This window comes from Lytechinus pictus, chromosome 8 (assembly GCF_037042905.1).
Source record: "Lytechinus pictus isolate F3 Inbred chromosome 8, Lp3.0, whole genome shotgun sequence".
In the NCBI taxonomy this organism is placed as follows: Eukaryota; Metazoa; Echinodermata; class Echinoidea; order Temnopleuroida; family Toxopneustidae; genus Lytechinus; species Lytechinus pictus.
In genome coordinates, this window is record NC_087252.1 from 1,373,195 (window position 1) to 1,390,805 (window position 17,611).

General features: G+C 36.1%; 1 protein-coding gene across 1 annotated transcript; it reads right to left on the minus strand.

Annotated features, from left to right (window-relative positions):
* Positions 1 to 251: 251 nt before the first annotated feature.
* LOC129266405 (selenoprotein S-like) lies at positions 252 to 16,791 on the minus strand. The gene is made up of 6 exons (XM_054904256.2): positions 16,559 to 16,791; positions 9,188 to 9,325; positions 7,770 to 7,876; positions 7,185 to 7,274; positions 4,753 to 4,819; positions 252 to 3,042 (listed from the first exon to the last, which is right to left on the minus strand). Exons 1-6 carry the CDS (start codon positions 16,638 to 16,640, stop codon positions 2,966 to 2,968), a joined length of 561 nt encoding a protein of 186 aa, XP_054760231.2. The 5' UTR covers positions 16,641 to 16,791; the 3' UTR covers positions 252 to 2,965.
* Positions 16,792 to 17,611: the final 820 nt, after the last annotated feature.

Below are 17,611 nucleotides of genomic sequence, written 5' to 3' on the forward strand. Positions count from 1 at the left end.
ATTACATATGCATCGTGCAACTCTGCTGTCTGGCTGAAAGTTGGATTGAGCTTGCGATCCAGTCATAAGGATTCGACATGGCAAATCCTTACGATTTTCCTTGCAACTTGTCTCTGACCGGTCGGCGACTCTCAAGCTAACAAGAGCTGTGACGTCACATCTCCCCTCACTCAGTCACAAGCCAGTTGGAGACCAGTCAGGTCGTAAGGTGTGCAGTGGCCTTAATTTAGCTACTTTAACAACACAGTCTATTCTAGATTCTCTTCTCACTCTTTAATGAAAGCAGGATAAATTAAATAAAACATTTACAAATAACTTTCATTTCATCATAGAAAAATACATGTAACAGAGGAATGGACAAAATTCTTTAAATATCCCCCATTCATAAAAGCACTAAAAGACCATGTCAATGTTACGGCGTTCTCGGTATAAAGCCACGATTTGAAACCGTTTGAGCCTTAGACGTCATACGAGTAAGTTAAGCAAGGAAATTCAGAATAAAAAAAAACACAAATATAGGGTGGTTTCACCGAGCTGTTTCTAAAGTTATGAATGATTTTATGAACAAATTTGATAACAACTACCAACATGTGGGCTAATTGTTTTTTAAATATTGAATTTAAAAAAATCTATAATTCTTTTGAGATATTCCTAAGCATTATTTGTTCTGGACTGGAATGGTATTATCAAATATAATCATCTACCTATAAAAATAACGACTCAATTTTCAACTAATGAGCTTAAACATGATTAAGAATCTTATATTTGGTTGGTATCATTCCAATTGCTCATAAGTTATAAAGAATTCATGAAACTACCACTGTGTTACTTCACTTTAATAGGTACACAAGTTTTATAACAAATTACACTTTCTTTTGAAAAGGCATGTCTGAATGTACACAAATAATACAGAATAATGCTGAAAAGTATGTTATAGCTCAAGTAATGTTTGCACTGTAAACAAGTATTCAAGCTCCAATCGAATTCTAAGAATGGTTGAAAATATCAAACTACTGTACATTCTGTTTACCTTAAAATCTCAATTAAAAAACAATTTTTCCAGCAACTGTGAATCTTTGAAAATTTCATCATCATCATCATCACCATCATCATCATCACATATTACCAAAGAGTTACAGTCCAAAGACAAAGAAAGATTATATGTTTACTATATACACTAATAAATAGGAATTTCATATTGCCTTTAGATCTTAGAATGTCTTCATAATTATATCTGAATTTCCTTGCTTGTTTCTTACTGCCTTATAATATTGACATGGCAACCCAAATTCCATAGCTGAAAATGTAGTAATAATATTAATAATAATCCGCTTTCATATAGCGCTTAATACATCGGAACGACGTGTCTAAGCGCTTTACAGATATATTATTACCCCGTTCATCGGATTCAATCAGTCATTCCCGCACACAATGTGTGCACGTCCTCCACTCCCTGGGGAGTATTCCAATGTAGCATTGTCATCTATATATTATATGGTTTTATAGCAATAAAGATAAAACAATGATCCATGTTCATGTACGTGTATATTGAGAGTAAAGCTGTAAGTCACCCCCCCAAAAAAAAATAAAAATAAAATAAAATAATGGCCCGAATTCACAAAGGTGGACTAAAGTTAACCCATGGATTAGTTAGTCCACCGTTTGTGAATAGCGCGGTGGACTAACTTTATACCCGGGTATTAGTTAACCCCTGGCTAAATTTAACCCCGGTATAACTTTAGTCCACCTTTGTGAATTCGAGCCAATAGTGATAAATAAATAAAATAAAATAAATAAATGAATAAATAAATAAATGAATAAATAAATGCATAAACATTGTTTTTAAATGAAACAAAGAACATAGGTGGGAAGAAGGCACATTGATCAGGACAATAACAAAGTTTATAACACAAGATGAAAATGACTGAAATACATAGGCCCATATTCAGAGGTCCAGTTTAACTTAGACCATGGGATAAACTCTACCCTAAAATTATGGGAAGCCAAAAACTTCAAAGAGTTGTTCACATTGGAGGTTTCTCATGTCCATTTTTCTCCTTTCTCATGCTTTGATTGATGAAAAAGGTATTTTAGCTGCCATTTCCAAAGTTTTAGATGATTTGAGTGCCGATATATAGAAACTGTACTGTTAAATATTTGTGTCTTAGCGAGCTTTCCATAGCTAAACCACAGCTTTAGACCAGAGATTAAAACAAACATTTCAGTTCAGAATACGGGCCATAGTATACCGGTATCTGAAATTACATCATAACTATCATTTTCAACTCATTCAACATGGCACAAAGTTCCACATAATACTTGCATGACTTCAGGCAAGAATAGGGAATGATTAATACTTGACTTCACCAGCTTTGGAATTTGGGTTTTAAAATTAAAATGTACACAGATACAAGGTCACACAATAATCCAGCTATACTTCATAAAATGAAATGTTCACCCCGACAACACTTGAGCCGTATTGCATAAAATTTACTATTACGGTAAATTTCCTATCAACCGACCACATTTAAGGATACCATGGAAATAACGATGGATGATAAAATTACCATAATAATAACTTTCACAGCAACTCACATGTAAATATGTAAACATGGACTACACCAATGTTGTAACAAGTATGTCCAAAATTTAAAAGGAGGTGTTTCAATCGCTTGCAAGTCAAATTTTGATACCAAAATTGAAATTTACATTTGCATTTGGTTACAGAATTGCTTTTTGTGGATGATAGCATTTGATTTGATATGCTTAAAATTGGTCAAGTCAATTACTCACAAATGTGAAATTGGTAATTGCAATCGATTGAAAATTAATTTCTTGTCACACCCCCTTAATGTATATTAAAGTATGGATGTTAAATATTCATTACAGCTGTTTTGGATATATTTGATAAAGTATGACTGGAACACTGTGTGACCTCTGAATGACCCGTGTACGACCTTTAACCTCATCCACCTCCGCTGAATCCTCGTCTAGGTGCCGGCCGGAATCCTGAACCTTGTCCGCCCCATAGTGGGTTGTAATCTGAAATTATGAGAAAATATCAGAATGCTGTATTTAGATTATAGTGAGTATAGTTTTTTAACTATTAATTTGTATCTATTTATGATTTTAATTATATTATGACTGTATTGTTTCTGTGCAAATTCTTCATGTGCTGATTTTGATTTTATTATATTGCCAATTTATACAAGAAATTATGCTTCCTAGGATACAAGGAATTGTGCTTTTTATCAGATCGTGGAAAAAAAATCTAAAAATCTAAAATCTGTGACCTCTCCACATTTTCAATGTCAATGGTTTTGTAAAGACTTTTTTTTCATTTGTGAAAATAAAGTTTAACTGAATTGAATCGGATACATAAGATTTTAAATGAACAAGTGGAACGCCTCTGGCAGTCTCGCCTGCATTACGCGATTTAATATAGCAGCAGTGCTAACTTTGAAAACTACTGTAAGATAATCATTCACAAAAACACCATTCATATAATGACATAATACCACTTCATTGACCATAGATGACATTTGAACGGTGACTTAAGACTTGTCAACTACACCCATGTCCACATTTCATTCACTCTATCCATAAACTTTCAAAGTTATGATGGCAATTCAACAATTACCTCGACATGGCCTAAGTTTATTGACCTTAACTGACCTTCGACCTTGGTTTTGTGACCTGAAACTCACAGGGGATGTTCAGTGATACTTGATTACTCTTATATCCCAAGTTTTATGAAATAGATCCATAAACTTCAGAGTTAGAATGGTAATTCAACAAATACCCCCAACAGGGCCAAAGTTCATTGACCTTAAATGACCTTTGACCATGGTCATGTGACCTGAAACTCGTACAGGATGTTCAGTGATACTCGATTACTCTTATGTCCAAGTTTTATGAACTTGATCCATAAACCTTCAGAGTTAGGATGGTAATTTAACAAAGACCCCCAACACGGCCAAAGTTCATTGACCTTAAATGACCATTGACCATCGTCATGTGACCTGAAACTCAGGAAGGATGTTCACTAATACTTGATTAACCTTATGTCCAAGTTTCATGAACTAGATCCATAAATTTTCAAAGTTATGATAGTAATTCAACAAATACCCCCAACTTGACCAAAGTTCATTGACCCTAAATGACCTTTGACCTTGGTCGTGTGACCTGAAACTCGAGCAGGATGTTCACTAATACTTGATTAACCTTATGTCCAAGTTTCATGAACTAGGTCCATATACTTTCTAAGTTATGATGTCATTTCAAAAACTTAACCTTAGGTTAAGATTTGATGTTGACGCCGCCGCCGCCGTCGGAAAAGCGGCGCCTATAGTCTCGCTCTGCTATGCAGGCGAGACAAAAATGCAACATTGAAACAAAAATACTAATGCTACTAAATGGAAGAATTAAAGCTGACAAAAGAGCTCCAAATAGTCAAATGAGTTACGTAGGATTATAGAGACTAAATAAGCATTGTAACAATTTGTATGATACATTTGGATAGTCAAATTCTCAGATCATCATATCGGGTATCCATTTAACACCTGGGTGAGAGTAGCAAAGTGTGGATTGACGCCTTGTCAAGGGATGCTAGACCGCGGTGAGATTTGAACCCACGACCCTCTGATTACAAGGAAAGAGTCAGAACCGCTACAGCACGACTCTTCCACAGATTAAGAGTGAGTGATATAACCCATCCATTTTTCCAAAAAAAAAAACCTAATCCAGGCTTACCAGCTCGGAGTTTCTTTTTAGGTTTATCCTCTCGACTCGCTCCACGGGCTTCCGTTTCATCAGCTTCCTGTAAAAAATATAAAACATGATGTATGATGATGATAAGGACTCTGTTTTATAAAAGTTGTAAATAATACAAGTACCAATATTTAGGGAATATTGGATGGCCTTGAGTGGGATGCAAAGAAATATTGTACGAGCTGAAGAACAATATTGGATGAGTCGAAGACGAATCCAATATTGTTCTTCAGCGAGTAACAATATTTATACGCATCCTACGAAAATTGGTCATCCAATATTTTTATTTAGATATCCCCACAAAGCTAAACATAAAGTAATGAGGCCAAAAAAAAAGTTTTTAGTAACCATCATTTACAGCAATCCTGTAAATCATGAGCATGGCACCCGAGTATTGTCATTTTTTTAAAAGAAATCTCTGTAATAAAGTAAAGATGCGCTAGCGTATAGTGCAAGCGCATTTGAATTCAATAAATTGACGCTCCTTTACCACACCTCCTGGCAACTAATACGCAATGCAATTTCATTGTGACGCAACAATAGTTCATGCGCACAATCATTTATTAACCAATGATAACCTTGTGGGTGGGGCTAAATATTCATTTCGTCCAATATTTTCAATATTGGATGGTTTTCATAGGCATGCACGTTAAAAATCAGTTTTAATATTTTCTCTTTGAAACAACCTCGCAAGACGTCAAAAAATATCTGCTCCTCAAAAACGCTACATCTAAATAATAATAACAAATCATAATATTCTGTTATTTTGTATTGTGTACTATTCTCTACAGTGCATATCATTAATCATTTACCTGTAACATCTCTATTATGCTTCCAAAGAAATTTTGATATCATTTTCTTACCCTGGCTTTAGCCTAATCTGCATGCACAGACCTTTTTTTAAGACTAGATTCACTAGATAAATAGTTGTCTCTCATTTGACTTGGACAGTGAATGTGGAGACTAGTCTTCACTCCAGACAAGGTATAATTGGTTAAAGTGTCAAATTGAGCATGTTCTTACAGACTAGCTTAAGCCTGGCAACCTTTATGCTGTCTAGAATACAAACGATAGATAATGACTATCAAATGACAGGATTTCAAAATATTATAGCTTACAGTATATATATAATATCCCTTATTTAAGTTTGTTGTATTGATAGTGTACACAAGGAGAAAAATAATAATTTGACTATGAAAAGGTTCTTTTTCCCACAATCATAAAGGTGTTTTCTTATAACAATGTAAATTGCTTATTGAAGCACTGCTAAATCGGTAAGGCATTAAGTCTACAGAGCAACAATTATCAACTGAAATTTAATATGAGCTGTCTTGTACACTTCAGCTAACTTCTGAATAATTAAGGAGCTACAACCTCTGTGGCCTATTAATGTAAATGTACATGTAGTTCAAATCCAATCATCATCAACATATAAGCTATATGTACGTTTGTGTTACACCGTGACATGCTATCAGAATTTGATGTTTATCAGATTTTATCAGATAAGACCCCTTCTTTCATTTTTATTAAACCAAATATATGATCTTATTTACAGGATGCATGCCAGAAATTTGTATCTACAATAACTTAAAAAATACTTTATCATGTATCAATTACAGAATGATAAGAAATGCAGCTTTTTTGTATTGTTAATTTTGCATTCAAATTGACCCTATGATAATTAAATGCAAGAAGTTTTATCAAGTTTAACCTCTGATAATACAGGCATTGTTTTAAAAAAATGACCAGGTTACATTTACTTGGAGACAATGCATGAAATGAATAGAGGGTCAATGTGAAGGTTGTAGGAAAACATGCTTCACCCCATACCAGGGTCCCGTTTCATAAAGATTTGTTATAATAACAAATGCACAATTTCTATAACAAATTTACAATCAGCCAATCAGATTAAAGGATTTCAGTAGCGTTTAACTGTTATTGCAAATTTGCTATTCTAACAAGTTTTATGAAACAGATCCCTGATCAAAAGCTACTGATATAATGCCATGTGATTGGCCGATCAAATTCTGTCATCAAAATAATGTTGTGATGGACAATATGTGTTAATATAAGAAAATTGATACAAGAACTCAGGATCAGTTCAGGCCCATTTCATAAAGACTTGTTAAAATGAAAATGCAAAATTTTTTATCACAAATTTACCATCAGCCAATCAGATAGAAGGATTTCAGTAGCTTTCACTGTTACTGCAAATTTGTTATTACAACAAGTTTTATGAAACGGGCCCCAGAACCCCTGATATAGAAACATTTAAATGATGAAATGATTAAGACCAGTCAGTTATTGCTGAAAGTGTATATTGTTCACTGCACCCAGTATCAACAAATTTGACTCGTTGTTTGAAAAAAATTACGATTGTTTGTAAATCAAATCTGACTAATGATAAATCTTACCTCCGAAGATTTCTTTTTTGATTTATAACCAAGACCTTTCTGATGGCGCTCCCAGTCTTCTATCTCGTCCTTTCTCTTCTCCTCTTCTTTCTACAAAATGTGTCCAACAATGAACAAACAATTGGATTGTCAACTGATTTAATGCTCAAGATATTCATTGCTGCAACATATTTTGTTACAAGGAAGACATATCATGCACACATGAAAATATGAAATAATTATGACTTTGTGTAATAAGATAAGAAGAAGGACAAGTGGGGATGTGACTCATCAGCCCACCTGATGAACATTCATTCATGATGGTGCGCATTGTAACTGTTTGCACAAAATATTCCTTTATTTAAAATTTGATAACTCTTTTATTTATCAGATCTTGATGAACTTAACAGGGTTGCTTCAAGTGAATTTATAACTCTAATTATTTAGACATCCGTGCAATCATTTTCAGCCTGAAGTACCCCTTTACCAATGCAGTAAATGTGGATTTTCCAGGGCTCTTTTGAGCATGTCAGGGGCGAAATCACCCAAGCCCTAATATACTTTTTTCTCTGGTGCATAGCATCATCATAAATAGCCCATTCTAACCTCTTTCTGTTTCTGAAGATATTCTTCAGCCTCAGCATCATACTTGGCCTGTAGTCTTTGTCTTGCTCTCTCCATGGCTTCCTGTCTCTCTAATACTTCATTCGCATCTAAAACAAGATGGGAGAAAAAGAAGTAGGCCCATATTCTGAAGTCAGGTTTAACTTGGACCATGGCCTAACTCTGTGCTAAAATTATGGGAGCCAAATATTCAAAAATTCTGTTTCTATTATATATTTCTTATCTTCAATAGTTTGCTTTCATAATGAGGAAAAAATACTTCAAAATACATAATTTATCATTCACAACAATTATGAACAGTTTGGGTGTCATATGAGTTAATAAATTAAATGTGTACCATAAGGAATTTGTGCTCCAATTGGCCCTCCATAGTTAAACCACAACTTTAAACCAGGGTTTAATTAAAACCCGAGTCCAGAATACAGGCCTATGTGTCTAGAATACCCCATACAAACATTTGCCTATGGTGGATCCCCTCCATTTCCATAGATAATGTTAATGTATTATCTTTCCATTTGCTTTTATATTTTGTTAACTCATGGAAAGAATATTATACTTATCTCCATTTTTATTGTTTATATGATTATATTATAATATGCAAAATTGTAAATACTACCATTTTACTCTGTTCTGTTGGAAATGAAAATACATGAATTTGGATTTGAATACACATTACAATCATTGAAATGCTCTATGATCAAAATGGAAACTTTGACAAGCACCCTATAATACTAAAATCCACATGGGTTCCCACAAGGTCAAATATGTATCATAGACTCAGTAATCAATTATGATTGATGGTGTATGTGGAAGCATCGTGGTGTAGCAGTTCTGACTCTCGCCTTGTAATCAGAGGGTCGTGTGTTCGAATCCCACCATGGCCTAGCGTCCTTTGGCAAGGCGTTAATCCACACTTTGCCACTCTCCACCCAGGTGTTAAATGGGTACCCGGTAGGATGTGAAAGCCTATTATGTAGTATGCCTAGCAATTGAGTCTTGGAACTCTTGTTGGAATGCTCCCCAGGGAGTGGAGAAGGTGCATACATTGTATGCGGGCATGCAAGGATCCGATGACCGGGGTAATAATATATCTGTAAAGCGCTTAGAGATGTCGTTCCGATGTATTAAGCGCTATATAAATGCGGAATATTATGATTTGTAAGAAATTAAAACAACTGATTCCTACTTGTAACCTCTGAAGGTTTCCATGGAAAAGAAGAATAGTGTAGTAGGATTCACGGTACCCCATGCATCTTTTCTCCTGAACAACATTCTCCTGAAGACGACAAGAACACACTTGTCGAAACGTAGAGATTGGGTGGTCCTTTTCAGGACCAGCACTTGCCCAAGAAAGATACACGGTGTACCGTGAAACCTACTACACTATAATTCCTACTTACTGTATTTATTGAGATTTGATTCCTGGGTTCTCTGTTTCTTCCATCCTTGTAGTCTCGAATCCAGCCAGTTATTGATAAAAACTAAACCTATCACACCAAACAGAATGAACCATCCATAGTTGGATATGAACTCGGAGGCTGGAAGGAGTTACAAGAGAAAAATAAAAGAAGTAAATAAATGCTAATGTACAAATCATACCATGTATACCAAGCTTTTGTGCGTCCAGACAGAATGTTTGTCCGGACAAGTAATATCAGACAATATTATAGCACAAACCTTTACAATTATTTGTGATATCTCCCCCTACAAATTTGCAATGCTAACTGTGTTAATACATTTAAAGTTATGCTTAAAACTCATCTTTTTAAATCTTAAATTGATCATATCATATATTTATTGGCCAATTTGATGGTATTTCTTTATTCATAATCTGGTGAGAACTAGTAAATTGTAATATTAATTTTGATACATTTTGTTGTGCAAAGTATTTCTATTTCTATTTCCTTTATACTTCATATTTCCTTTCTCTTAACCGCTTCACGTACGTGCAGTCGCCGCTGGCTAACGTCAGCTTAATGGACGACGCCATACTGCCAGATTTGGCCCGCGCCCTCACCGGCTAACGCTCGAACGCCATTCATCCATACACTAATTCCTCTTGATTACCGTTGATAAAAACCTCGTTCAAATCTTTTCCAGAATTCTTATGAATTAGCGATGGATGTTTTTCCGTTAATCAAATATCCTTTATTATACCAATATTTTTGTTATATTTATAACATTTTTATTTTAATCACAATTTCAGTCCAAACGCGGGTCTGTTTTTGTGAACCCACGTTGTTTGTGCATGCCCACGTATGGCCTTACGCGTATTGAAAGGAATGATGTTGGGTCGAAAAACAGAATTGTTGTTATTGTTTGTTCCGTGTTTGTTGGGGATGAAACTATGATGGCGACCAGTCACGTTTGACTGTACCGCCAGATAGTTAAGATTAATTAATTAAGGTCAAGGTGAGATAAGAGAAATGAGCAAGGGGCTTTGTGGTGGGGGGGGGGGAGGGAGAGAGAGAGAGAGGGGGGGGGGGAGTTAAGAGGGCCAAGTGGGGATACAGTTTCATCATGCAGTACAGGGCGTCGATGAACACCTTAATTTTTTTCTCCAACATATGGAAAGTGACAGAATAATCAGAAAAAGGTTGATTGGTTCTGATTTTGAAAAAAACAAAAAAACAATTCAAACAGAATTAATCAAGATTGCTGTTATTCTTCATGGTTGTAGAATTTAATTTAGTTTCTCTGATAAGTATAATTCTTTCAAACAACTCAAATTTTGATTAATCGTATTTGATTTATTTCACTCTTTTCTTTCGCCTCGTTTTTTTTTTCTTCCAAAAAATCAGGGAGCTGAAAAAGATGAGAGCTAGAACCTAAAGATATGGGGTAGCTATGACGTTGGAGAGGGCTCAGCCCCATGCACTTGCAGATCCAGATCGATTTTCATAGGGGACACTTAGAGTAGCCCCTATTTCTTTAATATTTTTTTACAAGCAAAAAAAAAAGTCAATGAAGACATCATGCCACCGACAGCTGCCTCGTCAAAGAGGGGCGGTCGATTATTTTGAGCATTTTTTTTCATTTTGTCCTCAATAGGGGAGCTAGGGGGGGTCAATTAATTCTATATACACTTCTATTGTGTTTATATATGGGGGGGGGTCTGCTATTGAGCATGTTTTTAAAAGGGCTTAATATAACAGAAATTGTATGATTTTAACACAATAAAATGTATCATGGAGGTTAATACTAAATTAATTAATACATAATTAATGATATTTGTTTTAATTGAAAATGAAAATAATAAAGGCACCCATAGATCTTAACATCTCATAAATACAGACCTAAACCTGTATTGGATGTTGAACAGGCATAAAGTATGTTTAGCTGTAGCTGATGCTTTGATCCCGCAACCAAATAATGATAGCATAAAGTAGCTGTTATATCAGTGGCGTAACGAGCGAAAAAAATTTAGGGTTACCAGTAATCAGTATACGATATGGCATATCGGGCAAAATTTATAAAAGTATATAGTTGCAAGCAAGCGACATGAGCATAATTTTGACGTTTTTGTTACAAAAATCCAATTAAACAATTTCGCAAGATTCTCTTTCCTTTTCCTTTTTTTTCTTGTTCGTGAATTGGGGGCATGCAAGACCCCCCCCCCCCCCACCCCCCTAACAGCACCACTCTTTGTTATGTCACTGTCTAAAATTGGATTTCAACTTTGAGAATTTGAATTTCTAATCCAAAGGGATAAGACAAAAATATTTGCAGATTACTTATTTCAAAGTATTTTTACCTAACTCCCCAACTCTGCTCTAGCTGCACTGCACGTTGCCCAACGGCCTTCCACCAAAGGGCCAGGCCGACTCGCCCCGCGAGCAAGTGACCGCGTTCGCGTAAGTTCACCCGAAGCCATGACTAAATTCTGACCATAAACATCACCTAACTAATCACTCTCTGACAATATTTCAAAGTATCTTTTATTACAGTCGATCATTTGGGCCATTAAACGATAATATTTCCAATGTTATCATGACAAACAATTTTAATGAGATAGTGGCATTGTAGAAAAAACAAATTTATAAGCACGAAATGGCACCAGATATATCATCAGACATACAGCGCAGCGTTCGGGACTGGTGAGTGGTACGGCTCGCTTGGAGTTTTCGCCCCGACGAATTCAGCGAAAACGTTACCATTGCGCCGTGCGAATGTTCAATCTACGGCTCTCAATCAGAGACTTGAATGTCTCTTTTCGCATTATCTAAAATGTATCATAGACTTTGTTTGATTTGTTTACAAGTAAGTTGCATATCCGTCGTGATAATTAGGAAAATCCACAATGTCTTCTTCTAATTCTGTAAAAATTACGTCTTCAAAGTGCCTGTGTGTCAGAAAATTGCAGAAAATCGTAAAAACTTGCCTAAAATTTCTCTTTTTGAAAGTTCATCCATGGTCTGGAAATTTTGTTTATAACTTATGTAGACTTATACCGTGAACAAATGCATCCTCAATCACTGAAATGAAGTATTTGCTAAGATATTTTATCTCAGGCTGCGTTACCATGGCAACTTGGAAAAATCCTTATTTTTTAAGAATAAAATTCTGGTTTTAAGGGTCATTTTAGAGACATAAAACTTACCCTATTTTGAAGTATTGGGTTTAAATTTCACATAAAACTGAATTATCTATGTTTATACTTTCGTATATGAATATTCATATTTCTTGTAGAATCTTAGTTTTTGATTGGTCAATGTTTCAGTCACGGCTAATGACTGAGTGTAAAAAAATCTGAAAATGCGCATTTTATCGGCAACCAACAAGCAAGATGGCGGAACACATTAAGTTGGCGCTATGCACGTACGTGGCTTAGAGGCAATTTTGAAAATTTGAGGTATATAAATCATTATTATTATTATTACACATGAGTCCGCAACAACCCGCATTACTGCAGAACACTTTACAGACTTCTGATAAAGTATTAAGCACTATATACGCAAGTACAATTATTGTTAGTATTATGAATTTCAAGATAACCCAGTGCAAAAAAATAAAAAAATAAGGGATAATCTATCAATTTTTTTTTTTTTGGGGGGGGGAGAAGTAGGGCAATTCTATGCAATAATCAACTCTTTGTAAATCTTTCTCCCATAATTTTCCCATCCCAGTTTAGCTTGTACAGAGCTTTTTCCAAAAAAAATTCAAGAATGGAATCTTCTTCATCTTTTTGCTCTAATTTGTTCCAATACACCTCTCCTCTCAGTTTGAGTATCCTTTTTTTCCTTTTTATCCTTCTTCTCTTGTCTTTCCGTTAATGCCCACTATGGCATATGCAAGGCTCGACATTAGCGGTGGCCCGGTGGCCCGGGGCCACCAAAAATTCACCTCGGGCAACCATTATTGATAAAATGTTAAGTTTTGGTGGCCCGAATCGGGCAACCAATAATTTTCAAAGTAGCACAATTTTTCTCCCAATTTTGCACGCATTTATCAACTTTCTACAGCTCAAATTGCAAGCCAGTTCGTCATGCGCCTTTTTTGTTGATCTACACACAAATACACACACACACAGTTTGCATATTAGGCCTACAGCTATAGCATACAGTAGCTATTATCCAGCCAGCCGCGCCAGCCGGCTGGCGTGAGCTTTGCATGAAGCCACTGCATACAGCTGTGCTCTAGATCTAGCTCAGCCTATTCAGACTCAGGGAGCTGCGATAAAAAATGTTGCTGCTGAGAAATCTTCCACAGAACTTTGAAAATCTAAGTCAAAGTCACCTTTTACACCAATGAAATGAAATTCTACAGTCTATATTACGAAAATATGGTGTACCCTGATTATTTGCAAGTATTAAGAAGAGGAATTATGACCTCTCTTTTGACTCAAAAAGACCGATTTCCACATGAATTAATACACATAAAAACACATAGGCAAGTACATCACAGTCCCACGTGTGCATTTGTATGTATGTTGATACTTGGTTTCTTTCGAAGCTGTGTATTTTCTAGCCTTAAACAAACAGACAGTTTCTTTCTTTCTTGTTTATAAATGACTTCTTAAACCACTCTTGAGAAAGTAAATACTTTGGGAAGGCATTTCATTGATATGAAATGTGATTTTTTTCCCAACATTTTGGCAAATATAGGGAAGGACTTTTCTCACACTTTTTTTCCAATATAGTTTTTGCCGTTTTCTTTTTTTTTCTTTCATTTTTTTTGACAGTGGTTAAACCATTTATACCCCTTCCCATTGAATATGCCTGATTAAAAAATATGTTTCTACTGAAAATAAAATAATACAAACTAAAGGATATAAAAATAGAAATGTGCCATTCCCAAGAGGTAAGTGAAAATTATATGCTTGGCTTTTAATTATATTCCAGTCAGAATAGACTGTTGCCACAGCTGTTAAAAATATATGTAATGGCTTCTTAATTTTCCCCTTTTCCCCATTTTTATATTAACTTTGTTTTATTAATTTTTCTTTAATTTTCTTTTCTTTTTTCTCTCTAATTTTTTTTCTTTTCTTTTTTTCTTTTTTTCCCTGTTCTTTGTTTTTTTCTTTCTTCATTTTCTTTCTTTTGTTTTATTTCACTAATTCCTTTTATTATTTTTGTTTTCTTTTTGTTATATACTTTTTGAAAATTATTTTCGTTTGTTTCTCCCTTTTATGCATTGTTCTAATTTTGCAGCATATTTTTCTGTGATTTTCTCCTTCTATATGCTGCAAAAGAGAAAACAGAAATAAACTGGATTTGGGGCATGCATAATCTAGGTTTTAGGATTCAAAGAGGAAGGAAGGAAAAACCATTGTTTTGTACATCTAACTGAGTTTGCTATGCACTATTTATTTACTTTACCATTATCTCTATACAGAGATTTTTAAAAAAGTCCACACAACCTGCGAACAATACAATTCATTTATTCACTTTCAATCATTTCATTTTTACAACGATAGAAACAATTATCAATTAGCAAAGTAAAATAACCGCAAACAAGGTTTACATACAAGATGTATAAAGTGAAAGGAACTTAGTCAGTGGTAGTGGCTGCAGAATTAATATTTCAGAAGTTTGTTTTATTCATTTTTAATGTTTTTCTTTATATTTTTCGGGCCACCAAACTTTAATATCGGGCCACCAAAAAAAATTATTTGATGGTTTTGGTGGCCCGAACGGGCCACCACCAAAAAAAGTTAATGTGGAGCCTTGGCATATGAACGTCAAGATTGACTTGACCTGAATTTTACCAGGACCGGCAGGGTGAACACCCTACTCTTTGATGAATAGTGTATTGGTTTTAACGTGCATAGGTTGTGACTCTCCTATACACGGGACCAACATTTGCGTCCTATCTGATGGATGGAGTGTTTTCCAACTGCATTCACACCTGCACTGAATACAGTGGTGAGGCACGCTTACACCTAATGCTATACATGTAGCTTCAGATTTTTTGTTAGACGCGTTTCGGCATGAGCGGGACTCGAACCCCTCACGTTGAGATCTACGATGTTATCCGAAACATGCGTTCTAACCGACTGAGCTACGCTGCCCGTTTCCCTAAAGTTATATTTTCTTCTTTCTCTTCCTCAGCTGCCTCTCCTCTTCTTCTTGCTCCTTCAATCTGTTGACCCTCTAGATCTAGTCATGGGTGTCAGCAAAGAGGATCATCTTTTTTTTTTGGGGGGGACATCTATTGTTGTGTCCCCCAAAACAAAATATAATCCTGCCTCTACTCTTCTTTTTTCTTTGTCCCCATAATATGCCTTGACAAATCCAGAGTCCTTCTCTTAGTTAGTACATGTAGATCTAGATCTACTATACTTTTCATTATTCCTTCCTGATTCAAGATCCTCCTGATCCTCTTCCTACTTCTCTTCTTCTCCACCTTATCTTCCTCCTATCATCTTTCTTTCTCGATCTTTCCCAATCTAGCTGCATTTATTTTAAGAAACAGCTGAGCAAAAAACATGCTCATTAAAAGAAGTATATTGCGGCAGCGATTGCATGAATATGGCCTGCATGTATGTCTATAGACAGGGATAACCGTTGTTTCTGGGGATTTCCTCAACAATTTCTGACATTGGACAGTGGAGCCAACGTAACTGGGGTAGAAGGAGAGAACTTTTCGTTTTTTTGAGCTCCCTGGGTTAGGCCTTATCCTGAAATAAGTCACCTCTCTTCTCATGTGTGTGTCAGTGAAGAAAGCTTCGACAGAAGTCACCGCCGCTGACGAAACAAACGGCAGTGAAAGGAGTGGTGACTTAAACCACGATAATGCCATTATTTACAACACAACTTACACAAGACAAAAGATCTTCTCCCCCCCCCCCCATGGCCATGCCTTTGCCGAACTCGGATTTACCTTCACCTTTCTCCTCAATTCTCAGACTCAGTCTTACGCCACTCATTCAATGAACAAGGTATGATCTCACGCTCGCTCTTGCTCCTGTATTTTTAGCCTACAAGGCTACAAATACAATGCTACATGTACATTTTGAAACTAACTTCATCTTTCTAACAAATTCAGGTCAAATACAATGGAAATGGGCATGCAGGGGGCATGGGTCTGGAAATCATACTGGAAATTTTGATTTCTCAACATGTCATGACCCCCCCAAAAAAGGCAACATGGAAATTCATGAACGTCATGATTCATTGTTCGTGTTCAGTGCACAGTGTTCATGGTGTTCTGCTGTTTGTTCTGTGAGTGTGAGTGTGAATGTGATTGTGTTCGTCATGTTCGTGTTAAACTTATGAAAATTAGTCAAAACAGGCTAAACATGGCTAAATATTCCTATTCCTACATATTACCTGTTGACAGTCCATATGAGACACTCTCTGGTGTCGTGTTCCCATCTTCTGTCAGCTCACGATCTTCAAAAATCTCCGACATGTTGGCTCAGTCTCAGCCTCAGGTCCTTTGCATGGCAGACTCGACTCGACTCACTCGACTCACAGCAACACTGCTAGCATGCACGCATATAATATGTGAGCTAGCTGATCATGCAATCAACAATCTCGAATGTTGTTTACATGACGTGTGGAAACTGAACCACAACCTCGGTACCGGGATTCGGTCATTGTGCAGCCCTTGTGCTTTTATTTCATGATGATCATGATGATGGGGGCTATATATATAGAGGCGGGGGTCGGTCGCAACAAAGGGGGCTGTGGACAGTTACCCCACCCCAGACATTTTGAAAACTTACAATTTTGACTGAAAATTTCCACAAAATTCACCAAAAAGGGTAATACAATGACAATATCCTTCAATTATTTTAACTCTCTTTAAAAATGCAAAAGTGCCCCAATTCTTTGCTACCCCGCATATTAATTTTTTTTTTTTCTTCAAAGTTGTTAATGCGTCCCCTCCCCCCGGAGAAAAGTTCTGCTTACAGCCATGGGGGTATGGCAAGCAAGGAAAATGGTCTTTTGTTTTCTATGTATATGCTTATGGGTAATTATTCAAGTGAAACAAAACTAGAAGTTCTTGAGACAGGTAGTCTTGACTGCACGGGGGGGGGGGGGGGGGGGGCAAGAGCAGGTTGACTGTATAGAGATGGGATTCAACTCTCTTTGAGCTTGCTCATATAAATTTGATTTATTCACAGAGGCCTTTGAATGGTTTAAAAGTATGGGTTAAGCCAAAAGGGAGGGGGAGGGTTTATTTTATGTTTTGTACACATTTATTGGAATAGTGGGGGTTGAATCCCCCCACCCCCCCCCCCCGAATTTCTTCAGCCTATTTTTCAATCATGGAGTGGACAATTAAAAGCCACATACTACAAATTAACAAAATTTGATTGATCATATTGGAGCGTCATTTTTTCTCCTTTTCTCCTCCTCCACCCCCTTGTCCTCCTC

Bases quoted from the DNA above. Each gene is read 5' to 3' on its own strand.
- LOC129266405 (XM_054904256.2), bottom strand. From the start codon at position 16,640: ATGTCGGAGATTTTTGAAGATCGTGAGCTGACAGAAGATGGGAACACG. The intron at 7,275-7,769 runs GTTAGAATGGGC...CACATTTTGTAG, and splicing joins ATCTTCAGAAACAGAAAGAG to AAAGAAGAGGAGAAGAGAAA. The intron at 3,043-4,752 runs GTAAGCCTGGAT...TCATAATTTCAG, and splicing joins TAAAAAGAAACTCCGAGCTG to ATTACAACCCACTATGGGGC.